The sequence below is a fragment of the Gastrolobium bilobum genome, unplaced genomic scaffold, assembly GCF_033153095.1.
Source record: "Gastrolobium bilobum isolate Gb01-03AN ecotype WA unplaced genomic scaffold, APGP_CSIRO_Gbil_v1 utg7194, whole genome shotgun sequence".
NCBI lineage: Eukaryota > Viridiplantae > Streptophyta > Magnoliopsida > Fabales > Fabaceae > Gastrolobium > Gastrolobium bilobum.
Window position 1 is genome coordinate 157,410 of NW_026897379.1, and position 21,290 is coordinate 178,699.

Genomic DNA, 21,290 nt, shown 5'->3' on the forward strand with positions numbered 1-21,290 from the left:
CAGAAAATTTGCAGCAACACTTACTTTCACCAAGATCCGGTTCCGTATTTTGGAATTTTTTTTTTTTAATTTCAGGATCCGGCTCCGTATCTTAATATAAATATAGTTGCTGCAAATTTTTCCATCAGCAATGACAGCAGAAATGAAGAACCATTTAAATTTACTTGCAGTTTCTAGAGCTTTTGGAATGGAAAACATCATAATCTTGAGGAAAAAAAATAAAAATTATTGCTATTATAGACCTATATAAAACCCATATATTTGAAGGCCCAATAAAGAACAATTACACAAATTAAGAAAGAATCCTATTTACAATCAAATATTAAGCCCATGGACAGATCATCAAAGTCCCAAAACTCTATTGTCCACAAAGGCCCAAAACTCTATTGTCCACAGATAAATTCTATAAATAAGAAATAAAATTTACAAGTATGGACTAATCTCTCTCTTACTATTATGCGTTGTGCTATCACTATTCACACACATCACCCTTTTGATATGCTACTCAAGTATATCTTGTTAATAGACATCTTAAAAAAAGTACTTGATCCAATATTGATCTACTAATCTTATACTTGACACTTGTGTCACACATAGACATAACAATTGCAGTCTTTACTCTTCAACTGTGCTGCTAATCTGGGAAATCCTCGATTGTTTGAAAACCTCCAAATTGCGTCGTAACATACGAATTACGTTACTAGTATTCAAATGATAGATATATTGTGACATGTAGGATTTATCATTAATCTGAATCTATAATACTAATTCAAGCCTTTGTGAGAGTTTTGAAAGAAAAAAAAAAAATGCAATTATATCAAATCCAAACACGCACAAATGTATCATCCTTAATTGCCACACCCTCCAATCATAAGATTGATTGCAAATATAATTGCGCCAATGACATGTTTTCGTTTATCAGAGCTAATTGTAAACAAGATAATTTCGGATTTTATCCATAAAAATCCTGGAATTGTTGGTAATGTAATCCCTAACGCCACCCAAACGTCGAACATGATAAGCCCAGAACAAGGGTATATGCATCTGATCTCACTCAAGCCATGGATGTACCAATTGCCCCATTTCTTAAGTGCATCCGTGCCTCATTCATCTAAAGACTAAAGCTGACTGGTCATGTTTAGAGCCTTCAGGATAAATATGTAAGTGAAGGCATCTTCTTGGAGCTTCTCAAATCTACATCCACACACAACATATAGAAAACAAAAACCAAAAACCAAAAACCAAAATTAGAGTTCACTAATTACATTTAAACTCCTAGGAAACTACTTTGGAGCTGGTTAATACAACACATAACAGGTGCTTTCTTACCATTGACAAAAATATTCTAGCTTCTATCTAATACACCCCCCTAAATTCATCGATTGATATAGAAATCCAAGTCACTCAAATTTAATTGATTGAATTACTTTACTCACTAAATCACGTTCTACACTTCAGAGGATGTACTTAAAAGAGTTTAAAAAATCAGCATAGGGCCTAGCACTTTTGTTAAACTAAACTGATGGGCCTGAAAAGTGATGAGTGAGTTAGTTAGTTAGGAAATTCTTCTTGAAAATTCTTAGAGAATAGGATAAAAGGGGGGAAAGTGTGTAGAATGAGGTACGCATGAATTAAGTGAATATTTAGGGGAATTGGGGATCTCTTGGAACCTAGGTGTGTTAGTTCTAAGGGTCACCTAGGGTCTTTTGGATTATCTTTCTGCAATTAGTGTTTCTAAGCAGCTTGTCTCCAATATTTTACTTTAATATAATTTTCTGGTTTTATCAATTTGGTATAGCATTTTCTATCCGAAGGAGCTTCTGGTCCATATTTGTGAAGAAATGAAAACTATGGAAGGAATTAGTATTAAAAGTGGTGAAGGCTTTCGATGAAGCAATAGAGAGGATGCAGACATCAAGAAGCACAATTTGAGCACAATATTCAGTCAGGAAAAAAAATCAAAGAAGAAAAAGAAGAGATCAAAATAGAGGCAGAAGAAAAAAAAAAGATGAAGGAGCAGAGGAAGAAGATGCAGTAGAAAAAAGAAAATAAAAGCATCAAGGAAGTAGAAGAGGAAAAAGAAGAAAGTGGAGACGAAGAAGAAGAAAAAAAGAAGATGAAGAAGAAATTAAAGAGAAAGGAAAGGTTAGGGAAAGATTCGGGTCTTCAATTGGGAAAAGTGAATTTGGGTCTGGGTATGGGGCTGAACCCTACAACCGGACTGCATTAGCAAATTGAGCCACAACCGAATTTGTAAAAATCTAAATAGCTTTAACTTTGGTAAAAAACACTTCTAAAATAAACAAGACATAAAAGTTGTGTTTTTTAAAAAGCCAAACAAACGGGCTCAAATGGGGCAAGCCACGCTGGTTACTAAAGGAAGCAGTGGGTCGAGCCAACGAAATGGGCCCAGTGCCCCCTAACAGGGGTCCAATTTAACTACAGGAGGAAATAGGAGTGTTGGGCCTCAAACATGGCCCAATGACACCCATCTTACTCTAGGGCAGGGTTCAGGTGCCATGGGTGAGGGGCAAGGGGCTACACAAGCAGGGTCAGCGGCGGAGAACGACAATGACAATGACAATGACAAGTGCGTGAGGTTTCGACGACTGATGGTAGAGAAAATGGCAAATCGACGCTAGCGACGGAGAGCAATATACCGGCGACTTACGTCGGAGATGGCGGAGAAACAAGATGAAGTTGGAGCGACTGAGGAAGAGGAAGAGGCAGCTACGTACAAGGAGGAGGAAGAAGGTCTTTCGCTAAAATTGAGTATGCAAAGCGTAATGGGCATGACTGGAACCGCAAATACGGGTGGAATAGGGGCTGATGACATGAATCTTGAAGGGGACGACATGGTGGGGAAGGAAGAAAGAGAAGAGACGTACCTCAGGCTAACCATGTATAGGATGGTGGGGCTGACTTCTAATGGACCATTAATGGTTCGGGGAAAAATCGAAGGGAGGAGGGTTGTTGTGTTAATAGGCACATAAGCTTCCCATAATTTCCTGGCAGTACAAGTGGCTCAAGAATTGAAGCTTTCGGTGGTCAAGACAAAAACATACTTTGTGGAAGTTGGAGATGAACATATGGTCGACAATCAAGGGCTGTGGTACTGCCATGGCCAGGATTGACAATCACTCAAGACTTATGGTCAAAATGCTTTAAGCAGTGGATGTTCTATCACATCACCTATCATCTTTCTTCACCTTGAGGACAACTGAGTTTTGAAGGGGGAGTATCGATGGGCCTAAAAAATGATGAGTGAGTTAGTTAGGGAATTCTTCTAGAATATTATTAGAGAATAGGATGGGGGGTGGGGGAGTGTGTACAATGAAGGTAGGCATGAATTAAGTGAATATTTGAGGGAATTGCGAATCTCTTGGAACATAGGTGTGTGGGTTCTAAGGTGAGCTAGGGTCTTTTGCATTATTTTTCTGCAATTAGTGTTTGTAAGCAGCTTATCTCCATTATTTTACTTTAATATAATGTTCTGGTTTCATCATAAACACTCTCCCGTCCTCCCAAACCCCAACCAGAAAAAGGAAGCCGAGAAGTAATTGTAAAACACAACAAATTTTAAACAAATTTAAAAACAGACAGCAGTAAGTTATAGTTTACCTCCCTGACTTTGAAAAATGCCCAGCTCCAAGCTCGCATTTAAACAGCAGTATGTTATCATCGGTCTTCATATCCCTCAGTTTTGCCACAAACTTTGCAGGTTCAGAATACATAACCCGTGGGTCTACAACATGTACAAGCACAAATAATAAGATGCACGTCACAAGTAATATTAAAGAATAATTTTCCTCAAAATTATCTGTAATCACTAAACAATAAGAATGTTTTCGCATTCCATATTAAAACAAGAATAGTTTCGTGACAAGAATCAGATATGCTTACCATTTAATCCAGCTGTAACAAGAATGTCCGGATAATTCTGTGCCTTCACCTGCATGAAAGGAGAGTAGGATAAAAAAATCATTTCATACAGGAGAAAATACAAAATTATGCTCCAACAGAAAAAAAAAATAATGATGGCATTGGCCAGTGAAGGAGGAGAGTAGGATAAAATAAAAAATAAAAAATCATAAACAAAGATCTATTAGTGATTCCCAAAAACATTTCATACAGGAGAAAATAAAAATAATGCTAGAACAGAAAAAAAAAATGGTGACCAGTGAAGTCAAGCACAGCCATAAGGTTCTCACGTTATCCACGGGGGAATATGATTTCATGTAGAAGTAGAATTCCTCCTTCCTAGGATCACCCCATTCCTGCAGTAACATAAAGAAATCATCCCATTTCTGTGAAATTGCTTAAATAATTAAATTCAAGAATTTTGATAGCATAAACGAAACAAAGGCCCACATAACTATTATAATCTCTGAAGAATACTGGTGGCAATATAATGTATCTAACTAAAATTAGTATAAAAGCCGAATGAATGATATGACAACCAAAAAAGCTTCATATGCCTTATCTGATACATTTTATGACAAAAAGAAAAAAAAACATTAAACAATTTAACTGGAGCCTTGAAAAAATAATTGTTGAGATATATAGTCCCACATTGGTTGAAGAGCAACTAATGTAGGAGTTTATAAGACCTTCGGCACTCCCACCTTTTGAACTAGCTTTTGGGGTGGTGCATCCCAAGGTTCTTTAACGTGGTATCAGAGCTTGAGGTTCGATCCTCACCGCCCCCCACTTCAAAGTGGAAGCACAAAAGGTAAACCAAAGATTGGGGCCTGTTGCATAATCCACGCTTCAAGCCAAGAGGGCTCTTGCGTGAGGGGGCGTGTTGAGATATATAGTCCCACATTCGTTGAAGAGCAACTAATGTGGGAGTTTATAAGGCCTTGGACACTCTTACCCTTTGAGCTAGCTTTTGGGGTGGTGTATCCCAAGGTTATTTAACATGGTATCAGAGCTTGAGGTTCGATCCTCACCGCCCTCCACTTTAAAGTGGAAGCACAAAAAAGGTAAACCAAAGATTGGGCCTGTTGCATAATCCACGCTTCAAGCCAAGAGGGCTCTTGCGTGAAGGGGCGTGTTGAGATATATAGTCCCACATTGGTTGAAGAGCAACTAATGTAGGAGTTTATAAGACCTTGGGCACTCCCACCCTTTGAGCTAGTTTTTGGGGTGGTGCATCCCAGGTTCTTTAACAATAATTTAAGACAGGGACATCATGCAATGACCATGTATAAATCATATTAGGAACAAGGTGTTTCGGAGATAAAACAAAAAGGGAGAAAGGATCTAGTTAGAGCAACATAAAAAACATGGAAAAAAGACAGGGTGAACAAGAGCATATCAAAGAGAAACAAATATGTAGAAGTAATTTATCAAAATACAGCAAATGATACACCCATTTTAGTAAGGCAACAAGTTCAGCCAACAACACATTATCATCAACAAGATGACAAGCAAGAATACATTAATTCAACCGACTCTCTTGAGCGCCTGCATTATCATTGGCAGCAAACTACAGTAAACTATTTAAAACAAAGAAAACTCAGAGAATAGAAGGACTTCAGTTTTGTATTTTTTTGTAAAGGATATTTTCCTTCTCTTAAATGTCTTCCAAGTGTTTCATTACAAATTAATAACTCTCACGATAAGAGAATACATGCTTTTAGGGGAGTATTCATCGGGTAAATATAAGCCAAAGCATCTGACTGCGTTATTTTTACTGAAAGTGACATTTTTGTATGCTGCCTTAAGGCAATCATAGGCTCATTCTAAATAAGATTATACCTTTGAGTTGAGACGACATAGTTATCGAAAATCAGAAAAGGGAAGATCTAGTTTCTAGAATCCAATTAACCTGTATTAATCATTTTCAAATGTTGATATGGAATGACAGACTAAGAAAGAAAATTACCTCCCATTCTGAAGTTGTGAGAGGAATAGTTGGATCAAGCATTGTTGTCACAACATCCACAAAAGGTACTCCGGCAACAGCAGCCTTAAATAAATCTGGTCTCATATTAAGAACTGCACCAATTAGCAAACCCCCAGCACTTCGTCCATTGATGCACAGTCTTTCCTTAGAACAGAATTTTTTTTCAATCAAATATTCAGCACATGCAATAAAGTCAGTGAAAGTGTTCTTTTTCTTCAAAAGCTTCCCATTCTCATACCACTGTCTCCCCATTTCACCACCTCCACGTATATGAGCTATTGCATATATAAAACCCCGATCTAACAATGAAAGCCTTGATGACTTGAAACTGGGATCTATGCAAATCTGTTGAAAATGTGAGTTCACTAAACTATAGATCTAGAAGGACACGAGTTTAAGGTAAAAAAACCAGATTCATGAAAGGAAATATGCTACTTAGACTCCAAAACTGGAACCTTTGTAACCAAAGGAACGTACTAACTAACAAATAGTACCCATATAACAGAGGGAACATAAAAATAAATAAATAAATAACCATCACCTTTGCTAAGCGAATTAATGCACAAAGGAATCAGAAACCTATTAGTGAAACAGTCAATAAAATCCAAACATAAATAAGGATGTTCATACAGAAAAGCATCTTGCACTCAATAAAATGGGACAAGACAAAGAGAAAACTATATCTAAGTTCTGATAAGAAAATAAATATGAATGTTTAGTGGCAAAAAAATTTAATTATTGCATTTTAATTAAATAATTACGGATCTATTGCACAATGTGACGCCTTTTTTGGACGTCACATGTGACGCCTCATTTAGGCGTCTCTCACCTAAGGGAAGACGCCCCAATGGGGCGTCTCTCATGAGGTGTTGACACGTGTCATTTTTTTATTTAAAAATAATAATAATTTAATCATAAAACTTCTGAAGACCATAACTTTTGACTCGGGTATCCAATTCAGGTAATTCTTTTTTTGATTCCACATAACTTTTCGAGATCTACACAATGACATCTCATTTGATATATTTTAATTCTCACAAACATAATTTAAATTTAAATCAGGTAATCCTTCTTCCTTAGAGATTTAGAATATTTATTTAATTATTTCCTTTATTAATACAAATTTTTTAAATTGATTTTTGAGTTTAAATCACAGATCAAATCTTTATTTTGTTTTCCTTATTAATAATAATTGTCACTTTTAATTTAAATCACAAACCAAATTTTTTTTATATTTTTTTTATAATAAAAATAAAAAAATTTATTTTTTAAATTAAATCACACATCAAATCTTAATTTCTTTTTTATATTAAATCACAAACGCAGAACTCAGAGGCTTCTGAGTTTAAAAATGTGACACGTGTCAACACCTGACACGTCACCAATCACGTCTAAATTGGGTTTCAATCAAGAGGCAATCACGCCTAATTTAGGTAATTTTATTTTTGAAAAACATTCATAAGCCATCATTAATTTCAGACCACGAATAATAACCCAGAAGCTTATAGCATTAATCATTAATTTCAAAAATAATATCCTTCTTCCTTAGAGATTTAGAATATTTATTTAATTATTTTCTTTATTTCTACAGATTTTTCAAATTGATTTTTTAGTTTAAATCACAAATCAAATATTTATTTTGTTTTCCTTATTAATAATAATTTTTATTTTTATTTTAATTTAAATCACAAACCAAATTTTTGTTATAATAAAAAAAATTAAATCACAAATAAAAATTTTATTTATTTTTTTATATTAAATCACAAACCCAGAACTCAGAGGCTTCTTGGTTTAACCGCTCTTATAATACCATTCTTGCAAATTAAAATTGTGTTTGTGAGAAATAAAATATGTCAAATGAGATGTCATTGCGTAGATCTCGAAAAGTTATGTGGAATCAAAAAAGAATTACCTGATTTCGATCCCGAGTCAAAAGTTATGGCCTTCAGAAGTTTTATGATTAAATTAATTTTTTTTTGGAAAAAAATATGACACGTGTCAACACCTCATGAGAGACGCCCCATTGGGGCGTCTTCCCTTTGGTGAGAGACGCCTAAATGAGGCGTCACATGTGACGCCCAAAAAAGCGTCACATTGTGTAGATCCCTAATTATTTTCAAAACTGCAATAAATGCGTAATTATTTAATTAAAATGCAATAATTAAATTTTTTTGCCGGCAAAAAAGCGAAAAAACAGTTCAAATATATTTAGAAGTGCAATACTTTCCTTTTGATTTCAAGTAGCAAGCATTCAAGACTGTTCTAAATCATCAAATTGAAAATAACCACACAGAGGGCAGCAACTTTCATGCATTAGCAGATACAAAATCAAAGCATATAATTCAAAATTGGCATTGTTATAAGCAAATTAATTCATATAAAGTTGTATGTTTCTCTTACCTCATAAGACCCATAGCCATAAAGTAGTAATGGATCTGATCCATCAAGTTTCACAAGATCTTTTCGGTAAACAATTGATATGGGAATCAAAGTTCCATCCAAAGCAGGTGCCCACTGCCTTTCAGTGACATAACGTGTTGAATCAAAACCTCCCAGAACCTGCATAAAATAGGAGATAACCAATACAGGCACAGAGAATAATCAAACATAAACAAGACACAAGGAAATGAGGAAAACCTATAATAATAATGGAGGCATTATTACCTTGACTATTCTTGTAAGTACCCAATACCTTTTCAAACATAGCTTTACACACATGTTCACTCTACTTACCATATAATTCATTCTATTCATATAACCCATTCTATTTGTTAAGTTGGAACTAGTTCGCATATTCCTAAGACCATGAATATTACATCACAGTACTCTTCAAAAAATATTGGTAAGTCACCCCTCATCATAGCTTTCTCATAAAGTTCATTCCATTTTTTATAATTCAGATTTTATTTCAGAAATTCAAATTTTAGCATTCCATGTGCAGTCTTTTAGAGTCCATCAACACATCAGTAAATTCTCTGAGAAAAAATCAGCAGAGAATAATGATATAAGGAAAAAGTGTTTGTCATTTTAAATGACATAAAGTTACGTCATTTTAAGAGAGATAGAAACAAAATATTTTTTTTATTTAAAATTTAAATTAAAAAAAATCACCTACTTTGTCTCTCCCATGATTTCCATTTTTTTGTGTCTATCTCTCTCCTAAAATGACATAACTTATGTCATTTAAAATGACAAACACCAAACCCATGATATAAATATGAAATAAGGAAATCACTCATGGAATTATGGATGCTAGTATGAAATAGATTAGAAGCATTTGCCATGCATAACATAGCGAAAGGCCAAATTTATGTGATACCAGAAAGAAGCACTTCAACAAAAAGGAATTGTAAGCCTTGCATAAAACCAAGATATTTGTGCAACAAATGATTTAAGGCTGAAGTAAGACATGATGAAAAATTGAACAGCTTCGGAGTTTAACTGCGTATATAACTTACCGAGTCAATCTTCTTCAAAACTGAAACACCTGCCTTCATGTCATAATCATATATAGAGAAAGGAGTCTTCAATGAGCTATATGAAAACCGTACAATACTCGAGGAAAACTCTGATTCCGAAGATTCTACTGAGTACACTGGATCAATAAAACTAACTGCCTGGCCGCTTTGAAGGCTCCTTAGTGGTTCACCAATAGGTGGAAGGTGATAAACCATTATTTTTGGTAGACCATTTTCTCTCTCATATGCAACAAGTTGATCATTAAAAAGTTGTATCTCCTGAATTTTTACACTAAAGAAAATTCAAGATAAGTTTTGGTTAAAAAAAAAAAGCACATACTCCAAGAATTTCTATTGTTTTACATTTTATTCATGTTAACAATTTTCAGGAAAAATTAAGGATGTTGAAAGATGACAAGCATCATCATATAGAAATAATGTCACAGCAAACTGTAATGGTGCAGAATGCGACATACTGTTTTACTATACAGAATTTCTAATTTCAAAGATAATTGTCAAGAACCAACTCTCCTAAGAGCTTGATAGGCCTATTTTAACTTGTGCTGAAATTTAATTTAGGAAGAATGGGGATGACAAGGATCAAGCACATGACTACTTGGTCATATACGGCCCAATATCATGTCAAAGAACAATTCACCAAAGTTTAAGTTGAAAGGTGGAGGCCCAAGATAGGTTTTAATATCTCAAATAATAATGAAGAGAACAAAGTGGATGGAGAGAGTTGCATGGGCAGCAAATGATTACAAAGCATCTTAGAAAATATGCCTTCCATTAGAATGCAGGTTCAATTAATGCATGGCTTTTACAAATGGAACATGCATCTAGCATAATACTATTCATAATGTTCAAGTAACCCAACATAAAAGTTGCAAATAATCATAAATGACCACATTTTCAGAAATCATTTAACTGATATTCTACATCCTTTAAGACACTACTCAGTGACCCACACTCGCAAGCCATGTCAGGAAATTATCATAATGTAATCAAGATTATGGTCCAAAATAAAGGAAACAACTACGCAATGATACAGATATTGCACTACCTTTCCCTGTGGGGAATAAGAACCGTAGTTGATGAGGTGTTATTGACAGCACAAGCTACAACCTCTGAATTGAAAAATTGATCACTTCTCCTCTTAATAAAGAAATGATCTCCACGATGGCTGACAGTTGTGTCAATGCCATCTACACGTGGTGTCAGAACTTTAAGACCCTCCTCAGGTTTGGAAACATCCAGATAAAAGTTGAACCTTGTATTTTTACTTTCCGATGCAACAAATAAATATTTCTTACTCTCAGAAGCTTGAAGGTCAAGAGAAAATGTATCATCCTTTTCTATGTAGAGACAAGTATCCTTTGATTGTTCTGTTCCCAACACATGAAACCATGCCTGTATCACTTAAGATGTTAGGATAACAAGTAGACAATTAAGATATGGCATGCCATATGCCACAAAATCAATAGACAATCCAAAACTTATACAGACATGGAGCAAGTAATAATGATTTAGACTTTAGAAACATGGCCGGAAAAATAGGAAATTGGTTATGGAAAACAATGTCAAATTCAACATTGTAAATATATTCACATATCATGTTGAAGCAAGACTTCATCAATCAGTACTTGTGTCTAGCTATGAATTAAGCAGTAAACATTCAGTTTCGCTGCCACATTGAATCACACAGTAACCACAGATCTCATCTTCCAGTTTTCAGCATCTTTATCTACCTCAATTAACTTAATCAATTTGGCCAATTTCACTCCTAACCAGATTTAAATTTAAAATGCACATCCAATGGCTTTGGACATGTGAGAAGTTGGTAGCCTAAGATAAATTGGAGATGTGAGAAGAAGAGCAATAGAGGATCGAGTTAGAAGATTTGATCAGGTGGAGGATAACCCAATGATTAGAGGTAAAGGTAAAAGTATACTAAGAAAGATTCCAAGAGAAATCATTAAAAAGGATCAAGAAGTAAATGGCCTCGCTGAAGAATTGGTTTTGGACAGAACACAATGGCATCATTTGATTCATGTAGCTGACCCCACCTAGTGGGAAAATGCTTTGGTGGTTGTTTGTTGTTGAAGAAAGAAGCATCAATCATAATGGAACAGATTAATGCTGAATCCAAAGAAGAAATGCCCCCACCTTGTCAGGCCTGAGAATCTCATCCATTGTGATATAAACTAGAGCATCATCACCGGCCCACTCAAGGTATGATGTTACACCAACAAGAGGCTGTCCTATAGGAGCTTGAGTCTCAGCATCAACGACATAAACAGTATATATTTCATCTCCTTTGGTGTCTTCTGCATATGCTACCAACTTGTTATTTGGGCTAACCTGATAAGAAATAAAGTTTGAAATAAAATAAAAGCAGGATGGAAGTTAGGAAACATAACAGAAGAAAACAACAAAATTGTCATAATAATGATATGATCTAAACCTTAAAAGCACCAATACTGTAGTATTGGTGATGTTGTGCCTTGATATTCTCATCCAAAATAACATGCTCCTGAGGAGCTTCAGGTCCTGTGGGCATGGTGTCATACACAGACGGCACCTCTTGGCTATCAGATATAAGGCGCCTACAATGTTGAACATACTCCTTCCCTTCCAAATTTCTCTGGTAATAGTAATAAGGTCCTTTGCGTAAAGGTGCAGAGACATCATCCTCCTTAATCCTTCCTCTTATCTCAGCAAAAAGCTTATCTTCATATTTCTTGGTTCCTAGAAAATTAAAAACGTGTAGAATTTTCTCAGGTGTTTTAAAGAAATTTCCTTGAAAAGTGTATTCGGGTGTGTATATAGTTATAGCAATAGGATTCTCAAGTCTGCACCTTGCAGTCATAGAGCCTTTACCCCTTTATGCTGTTCTGTTTAACAATGAACGCTTTCCAAATATTGCATGGGAAGTGAACAGAAGACTACCTTGTCCAGTTACATTACAGACCAACCATCTACCTCCAGCTTGACTAAAAAACTACAGAAGCCCAACGTAGTATCTATAGCCAAGTGTCTAGGAGGCGTTTTGTACACAATGAATTAAGAAAATATTTAGTTATTTACAACAAACTTCGATTTCGAGCAAATCACATTACTTATAATTGATAGATAATTACTAGGTTGGAATTTTCTTAGTTCAATTACCACAGATCACACTTGGGAACCAATGTCAAGAGTATCACGTTGAAAAAAAAAATATATTAATTACTGTAATTAACTTATAAGATACATGGGTCTGTTTGCTGAAACTATCGCTTTATACTAATCTAAATAGAATATAAAACTAACAAATTTTTTTTTCAAGTAAATCCACATTTCCACAACCTTGCTTACAGTGTCCCATACTCCAATGCTTGAGCGGATTGTATTTTGAAAAATAAAATTCAAAAATAAGAAGAAGAAAAAAAAAAGGCACCGAAAGCGAAAGACGAAGAAAGAGGATAAGATCGGATTCGCACCGGACAGGATGGAATCGGTGTAGGCATTCTCCTGGCGGAGGTAGGAGAGCATCTCAGGATCGGTGCGGGAATCATCTCGGAGCCAATAGTAGTTGTCGATCCTCACATCGCCGAACAGCTCCATCACATGCTCCACCTTCTTCGCCACCGGAGGAGGCGGAGACTGAGACTGCAGCGGTGAGCTCATTGGCGATTCGGAGGCGAAGCGACGGCGGTGGTTGTGGTGGTGATGAGAGAGTGCTGCGGCGGCGAAAGGAATAGAGGAAGAAAGAATGACGGTTACAGCTAACGGAATGCAGAGAAAGCGACTAACGTCTAGGCGGAGACTTTGAAGTACCATTATTTTATCGCTCTTTATTGGGTTCAATTTTTCAACAGTCTACTCGCCTTTTTTTTTTTCTTTTTTTTTTAATACAAATTTTCTATTATTTTGAAACTGGTAGAGAAACAGAGATGGCGCTATGGCTACCGTTTGGTACTAGTTCCACTTCTCATTTGTGGTATTATTCACTATTCAGTGTTCTTAACTCAGTGGCCGAGTACAAGTGCCCATGGAGTTCAAACACGCGCGTCCTGGATTGTGAGTGCAATATGGTTTTGTCCCATTAACAAGAGATAAAGGAGAGGTTCTGAAGGACGTGCTGTGATATAAAGGATAAACACTAATCTTTATTTAGGGGAGAAAATGTCTGTGCAGTTAAACGTAAATAAGTTATTTGTATTTATTTTTAAAATAATATTATTTTGATATTGAAATCTTAAAAAATTATAAATATAAAAATTATTATAACCTGAAATAAATTAAAATTATCAAAACATCATGATTTTTGTCTAAAACAACGTCGTATTAGCTTATTGCAGATAGCTTATCTGCATTAGTATGTAAAAAAAGCAAACTCTTATTTATATTATTATTATTTCAGTTGAATAAAAAAATAAATACCGAAATAATAATAATAATATGATTTATTTTTTTATATTTTAATACTCTATTCAAGTTAAACCTTTAACTTGTTAAAATCAAATAGACTAAAAACAAAATAATCTTAAAATATAAATTAGTGGCAGGAGGTGCAATAAAAAAAAAAAACAACCAATGCAGAGTCAAGCTAGTCTGTCTTAGGAGGCGTTTGGTACAGGAGAGATTTTTATTTGTCCGGGAATCTCAATTTTCAAAAATATGATTTTTACATTCAGTTTACGATAATATTCGAAAATTTAAAATTTAGAAAAATTCAGTTTCCCGGAAATCTGGCCAAATGCCGCGTACCAAACGCCCCCTAAAGAAGTTGGAACGACTATGGTGAAATAAAAGCGTCAGACTATAAATTCAATACCATAAAGTTTAGAAAGGATACACCATGAGCAAACAAAACAAAGATGTAAATAAAAACTGTTCCATGATAACTAATGGGACGTTTGATAGGAGGTGTTTTGTAGGATTCCCAAAAAAATAGAATTTTTTTAAATTTTTAATTTTTAAATATTATCATATGTTTTAATCATATTTTTAAAAATCAGCGAACTTGGTGCAAAAAATTCTATAAAAGTCCTGCGTCCCCCCTCTCCACCTCTTCTCCCACTCTCTACCTCACTCCTTCTCTCTCTAAGTGTCTTCTCTCTCTTTCTAAAGGTTAGTTTTTTTTTCTTTAGTTTTTGTGGTTTCAATATTTAATTTAATTTATTATTTAATGCATTATTTAATGTTTAATATTAATTAGTGTAGATTTTTGAAACATTAGGTTAGTTAATGTAGATAATTGAAACATTAGGTTAGTTAAAGTATTATTTATAATTCATGCTCTTTTATTAGATGTTATGTTAGTTTAGTTTTTTATTTATGCTCTTAAATATTTCCCTATAATCTTAATTTTTTTTTATCTAGGGAAATGTTTCTTTAATAATTTATTTATATTATTATTTTATGCACTATTTAATGTGTTAGATTATTTAATGTTGATATTTGAAACATTAGGTTAGGGGATGCATTAATTTTAATTCATGCTCTAATGTTAGATGATATGTTACAATTTGTTTTTTATTTATGGTCAATAATATCTTTAATATTATTAAGGGTTAATTTTTTTACTCATAAAATTTGTATTATTTAGGTCTATAAATTTAATTTTAAATTTATGCTTTCATAATTTTGTAATATTATTTAATGTTAATATTTGATACATAAATGCTTAGGTCATATAAATGTGTTAGGTATAATTTTTTAATGTTATTATTTACTTAATAAAATAAATGTTATTATTTAATATTAATTTAAAAAACTATTATCCGTACGCCACGATGGATAGTACATGTCGTGAACTGGCAAGCTTTCATCAAACAATTGTTGAGTTTGTGGTGCAAGTGCGGGGGACGCGTCCTCATCTTCCGGATTAACCACTGGCACCATGTTTATGTCGATGATGTCAGTGGATGGTGAAAAAAGTTGACTGCTTGATTGTCCACCATAGTTGACTTCTGCATAAAATTTAATAAATCTTGACTCGTCGTGTTCTGAAGTGCTTGCATCTACTACTAGCGTTACATCTTCGTCTTCAACAATTTCCACGCCAATCCATTGCATGGAGTTACCAGAGGCACATCTAGCGGTCAATCAAGCAAGAGTTTGACCACGTTGTAATCTCAACTTCTTGTATATCATCTTCTGAAGCTCATGAAGATTGCATGTTGGGCTCATGCGAAACATTTTTGCATCACCTTCAAAAACCTGCCCGTTTGGTCCAAAATATTTTCTCCCATTATAATAAACTGTGGCGATTATATCATTCTTACCCTCACTCATCTTACAAAAGTAGAAAATAAACTAACATTCACAAAAACAACACAAAAGTAGTAATGTTATATATAAAAGGAAAATTTTCGCACTCAGAGCCCGCTCCTAAAATGAAAGTGTGGTCATTTATAGTAACAAACTTCGCTAGAGGTTGCACCATTTTATTGAACACAATTCGCTATGCCCCCTAGCGAATTACTAGGGGGCTGACACCTGTCTATTATTTGTCAGATCGGTCCCTAATTCGCTATGAATCATGGCAAAATAAGTACGTAATTCGCTAGGCAGTACAGCAAATTTTTGGGGTATTGACACGTGTCCTGACAATAACTGGACAGAACTGGCCATCTGACACCAAATTCGCTACTCAATGTAGCGAATTATTGTTGTGACACGTGTCCAGCAATTGACTGACATGACTGACTCCTGGTCAACATAATTCGCTACATAGTGTAGCGAATTACTCCAGATTTGACAGGTGGCATTCTTGTTGACTCGGTATTCTGAGTTGACATATTTCGTTACGCAGTGTAGCGAATTATCACGCGTGGTATTTTGGAAAATTTTACTATTCGCGTGACAATCTGGTAATTTTTTTGTTTTTATGTAAAAGTTGGCCCACTTTCTTTGGAATATCCTGTTGGTTGATATGGAGTGACAGAAATAATATTGTTTTCTCTAATACTGGTGTTAATCATGTTAGTGTTGAATAGTGCTAAAATCTTCAGCTCAAACTTTTTGGAGACAAGAAAGACCTTATGCTTGGCAGGTCTGCAGCAAGCATACCGCAAATTATCAATCTGGTTTTTCACTTTTTTATTTTATTTTTATTTTTTTATGAAAAAGTTAGTTTAGATGAGAGGGAGGCAAGTCTCATGCAAGGCCACCAAAGTTTTATATCACCGACTAAAAAGAGAAACTCAAGAATCGAACCTAATCTGATTCTGTAAAATAACACAACAGTGTAGTATTGACAGCTTAACTATATACCAAAAAATTCTGGTGGTGGAAAATTTAAAATGAAACCATATTGTATCCCCTGAATTGGTAGCTAGAGTGCGCATTTTTGTGGGTATCATTTTGATGATCCTTGCACCAGCAATACTGGTATCAATCATTTTATGAGTACCCACAGCCACGCGAGGAAGAGCAAAATCTAGTCACCATTTTCGAACTCCAAAAGAAACCAGGAAAAACAGGTTACCGCAAAGATACAGTACAATAAATTATATTATTATAGCCTCCAATTTATGGTAAATCGTACGAATACTATATATTTTTATAAAATTTTATAATGAATAGGAGGATATATAAAAATTTTATTTTTTAAATAATAATATATTTTAACGTGTGTTGGGATTCATATTAACACTGCACTAGTGCTACATAGTAATTATTTTTTATTTTTTTTATGGATGCAACATGTAGATTTTTAAATGATGGAGTGGATTGTATCTGTTGGGTATGGCTCATACTTCGCATGCTGATAAAGATCCTAATTATCGGGGTCAGCAGAAAGGCAACTGGGATTCCGTAGAGACTAGGTACTATTGTGAGCCTCTGTTTTCATTGTAATTTTCTGAGCAGTTTGGGTTTGGACTAATGAATAGATGCTATTAGGGTTTTCTAATCCTATTTATATTTTTCTTATAAACCGAGTGACTTGTAACGGGTGACGGTGAGGGAAATATAGTACAGACAAGTTGTTGGACGTAGCCTTAATTGGGTGAACCAGATTAAATCATCATGTCAATCTCTCTACTCTTATCTCTTTTAATGTTTTCTCGATTTTGTGTGGTTGTCGATTTCAAGAGTATCTTTATAAAAGAACGTTATTACATAATTATGTATTATAAATATCACACATAAGAAAAGTTTTTCATGCGTTAGATAGAATCAGAATAGGAGTAACATGGGGAATTATCAAAGAGGAGACACTCGGAACTCTAGCGGAGTAACAGAATCTGAAATAGAATCAGATGACTTATACTTTAGAGAACATTTTAGATCGGGACAGCATATGGCATACACTCTTGGAGAAGATTTTGTAGCTATAATCCCACTGCAAACGGTCTTCAATTGCCGTAGATATTTCAAAGTCAAATTCGTTAAGTTGGGGAGTGTAACTGTAATTGTATCAACCTCACATGCGAATATCTCCTTCATTGATTCACAACTATGTACTTTTATTGACTCCAGGTTTGGGAGTTGTGGCAGCCACGCAGATGTCATCAACTTCTCCATCTTGTCACATCTCCAGATCTCAAGATGTTTGAGATGAGAGAACATGTCTATGCCTCCCGGAGGAGGTGACATTGCTGTTACGCCATCATCATTTTCCTTCCATATAACATCTAAGCTTCCCAAACATTGAAGACGCAAATATTCAAGGTGTTGAAGATGAGTGCAAAAGGAACAAGAAACAGATAAACAAAACAGGCTCTCCAGTTTTGTGCAATCCTCAATGCGAATTTCCCTCAAAGAAGAAGGACCATTGAATGACAGAGCATCACATAAGCATCCGGTCCATTGCTGATTGCCTCCTATCCTCAGTTTCGTAACGTCTCTCGGCAGTAAATGCTCAAATTCTTCGCAATCTCCAAAACTTACAGTTCGGTCTTCTAACTCTGATTCAAAATCAAAACTACATGAATTTCCCAAACGGAGATCATAAGTGTTGGGTGCCAGGGTTGTTTTCACATAATCATTCAAGTTCTTGCAGTCACGAAAGTTGCATCGAAAACATTCCAACATACTCATCCCTTGTACATCTTCTACTTCTACTTTTACATTTTCTGAAAGAAGATCGAGGTATTGCATACTGGTCAAACTCTGAACCACGGACCAAGTTTCCAAGGTCAATCTTTTATTCCCTGATAGATTCAGCCATTTCAAGTTGATTAGCATTTCCAAGCCTCGCGGTACCTTTTCAATTGAAGTATGTGAAATGTCCAATCTTGACAATTTCTGTAGCTCTCCCAAAGAAGGTACATATTTCAATGATTCACATCCTCTCAGCACCAAGCAAACAAGGGACCTCAAGTTAGACAATGAATTCGGCAAACATGTTAAACTGGCATTATCAGATATATCAAGTTCCGTTAGAGCATTCATGTGGTGGAAAAAACAATCTGGAATACAACTGTAGAGATTATGACTAAAAATCAAGGTGGACAACTTTGGACACTGAGGTGATGTGCCCACTGGGATTTCTTCTATCTTATTGTTTGCTAAGGAAACTAGCTCCAAATCAGCTGTCCATTCATGAATGCGAGGTATCCTTGTCAATCCTCTATTACATTTCACCATATACCCGTGTCCCATGATATGGCATGCCATGTTCCTCACCAGATCATGCATACATAAATTGCCATCTCCTTTATGCAATAACAAAGAATGGCTTTCGAGTTTTACCAATATGGCAAGTCCCTCATCAAATATTTCCTCCAAACTCCTCATTCCATTTATCAGTCCCTTGTCAACCATCTTTATGATAAACTCTCTTGTGTACTCAATTTGCCCGTATAATGCACAGTTTAAGAAACATTTTTGCATGTTTATGTCAATTAAATTATCATAGCTGAATTTTAATACCTTGAAGAGCTCTTTTTCCATCTCTTCTCCTGTTGCCAAATTTTGAAATTTATTCAAAGCATGTCTCCATTGACCAATGTCATTTACCTCTTTCATGTTTCTAGCTATCACGCTGATTCCAAGCGGTAAACCTTCACATTTCTTTGCAACAGCTTTTGCAATCTCTTCTACATCAGGAGGAAGCGTTGCAGGTGTTCCATTGTAACCAAGTTTTAGCGAAAATAACTCCCAAGCTTCTTCATCATCAAAGAGAGGTTCCATGCTTATTATATTATTCGGAGGGCAACCCATCTGTTGATACACATGTTTCAAACGACTTGTCAAAATCAATTTAACTCCATTCACTCTCAGAGGAATTCCCACCTTGTACAGATCAATATAATTCCAAACATCATCCAAAATAAGCACGCATTTTTTTCTTTCCTCCAACGCTGATGACAACATTTCTGCCCTTATTATCTCATCATCTTCATCAAGCTTTAAGCCTACTCTCTTGGCAATGTCGTTTTGCAATTTAAAAATGCTAAATTTTTGGGATACAGTAACCCAAAAGACATGCTTAAAATTTAAAGTGCCCCCTTCCCTTTTTATTTCGTCCTTGACATGAGTTACTAGGCATGTTTTCCCCACTCCTCCCATTCCGTGTACGCCAATTATGAAGACTTCGTCATCCTGTAGGAGTTTCAACACACTCTTATAGTTTTCCTCAAAACTTTCACCAACCAATTCATTCCACAACACCAAAGGCTTTTCTGCTGTATGATACTTGAATTCTCTGGTCACATTCTCCAAGTCAATCGCTTCACAAGCTCTTTCTTTCAAGTATGCAGCTTCCTCTAACCAATCATCAACAAATCTCTTGCGCTTCTTTCCATGGGACTCCAGCCACTGTAATTGTCCCTTAATGTCATCTTCCTCAGTAGTTAAATCATCAACCAACTTTGTTATTTCACTGCGCTCACTTTCGAAAGCGCAATTGCCGCTTCCAATCACGTGCACGTGCTCCTCCATCTCTGCCAAACCTGCTTCATTTAAAAAATAAAAATAAAAATTGGAAGCAATTAGTTTGCTTCTCTATGATAGTTGCAAACTTGCAAGAGATAAAAAAAATATTAGTAAATTGAAAAGTTTTTTTTTTTCTTGTAAAATTCAGATCCATCAATAAGGAGTTTTATTGGTTAAATTTTAGTTAGCAATAATTACTTTTCAATGCTTTTTAATATGTTATAATGAAAGTTCAGGTGTAAATCATATCAAACTTTCAAGGGAAAATTACATAAAATCACTCTATTATTAGTGGGTTTCTCAAAACACGCCCTGCACTTTTAATTGAGACAATTAACCTCCCTCATCTATCACATTAGAACAATTAAGCATACTTAGCAATTTTAAGAATAAAATATCCTTATTCTCTTCAATAACCATTGTCGTATGACACCGTCTAACGTTTGCAATATTTTTGGTAAAATTCGAATATTGAAAAGAATGTGTTGTAATTTGAAAAATTCGTTTCACAAACAGTAACGCAAGAAACATAGCAAGAAAGAATAAAGAAACATAGCAAGAAAGAATAAAGAAAGGAGACACCAGTATTTTATAGGTTCAGAAACTCAGTGTTAGTGAGTTTCCTACGTACTGGGGCCTAAGGAGGGTTAAACGCCCTCTGAGATTTACTCTATATTCAAATCAAGTTCAGAACCAGAGTTTACAGTATACAATTTCAAATATACAAAATTAAAGCATGTGAAGAAACTAAACACGAAAACAGATCAACAAGAAATACAATCTTAAAATAACCACATCAAGATTATGAATCAGAACCAAATGGTTAAAGAGGACTTCCCAATCTTTGAGCCGGCAAAGGAATCGTAGTTCCTTTCACACGATCTCCAAGCTGATCAACATCAGCTGCACAGATCTTCCTCACAAGGTTGAGCTTCCACCTTTCGACCGTCGATCAGAAAAGTACACCGATCAATAGAACCGTCTTGTTGAGATGAACAAGTTTCTCCAAATCACCATAGATCAAATCTCAGTGTATCACTCATTAT

At 35.1% G+C, this 21,290-nt stretch overlaps 2 protein-coding genes across 2 annotated transcripts; both read right to left on the minus strand.

Moving 5' to 3' along the window:
* Positions 1 to 810: 810 nt before the first annotated feature.
* LOC133306444 (uncharacterized) lies at positions 811 to 13,370 on the minus strand. The gene is made up of 11 exons (XM_061506765.1): positions 12,855 to 13,370; positions 11,837 to 12,120; positions 11,539 to 11,733; positions 10,436 to 10,782; positions 9,370 to 9,661; positions 8,312 to 8,470; positions 5,891 to 6,256; positions 4,212 to 4,277; positions 3,904 to 3,952; positions 3,622 to 3,745; positions 811 to 1,194 (listed from the first exon to the last, which is right to left on the minus strand). Exons 1-11 carry the CDS (start codon positions 13,192 to 13,194, stop codon positions 1,119 to 1,121), a joined length of 2,298 nt encoding a protein of 765 aa, XP_061362749.1. The 5' UTR covers positions 13,195 to 13,370; the 3' UTR covers positions 811 to 1,118.
* A 4,161-nt stretch (positions 13,371 to 17,531) lies between these two features.
* Positions 17,532 to 19,980, minus strand: LOC133306456 (probable disease resistance protein At4g27220). Its single transcript, XM_061506782.1, has one exon. It carries the CDS (start codon positions 19,876 to 19,878, stop codon positions 17,569 to 17,571), a length of 2,310 nt encoding a protein of 769 aa, XP_061362766.1. The 5' UTR covers positions 19,879 to 19,980; the 3' UTR covers positions 17,532 to 17,568.
* Positions 19,981 to 21,290: the final 1,310 nt, after the last annotated feature.

What these genes read in the sequence shown, in the direction of transcription:
- LOC133306444 (XM_061506765.1), bottom strand. Translation starts at nt 13,194, where the DNA reads ATGGTACTTCAAAGTCTCCGCCTAGACGTTAGTCGCTTTCTCTGCATT. An exon ending in ACAGTATTGGTGCTTTTAAG is followed by an intron (nt 11,734 to 11,836) that starts GTTTAGATCATA and finishes ATTTCTTATCAG; the next exon opens with GTTAGCCCAAATAACAAGTT. An exon ending in ATGGCTATGGGTCTTATGAG is followed by an intron (nt 6,257 to 8,311) that starts GTAAGAGAAACA and finishes CATTTTCAACAG; the next exon opens with ATTTGCATAGATCCCAGTTT.
- LOC133306456 (XM_061506782.1), bottom strand. Translation starts at nt 19,878, where the DNA reads ATGGGAGGAGTGGGGAAAACATGCCTAGTAACTCATGTCAAGGACGAA.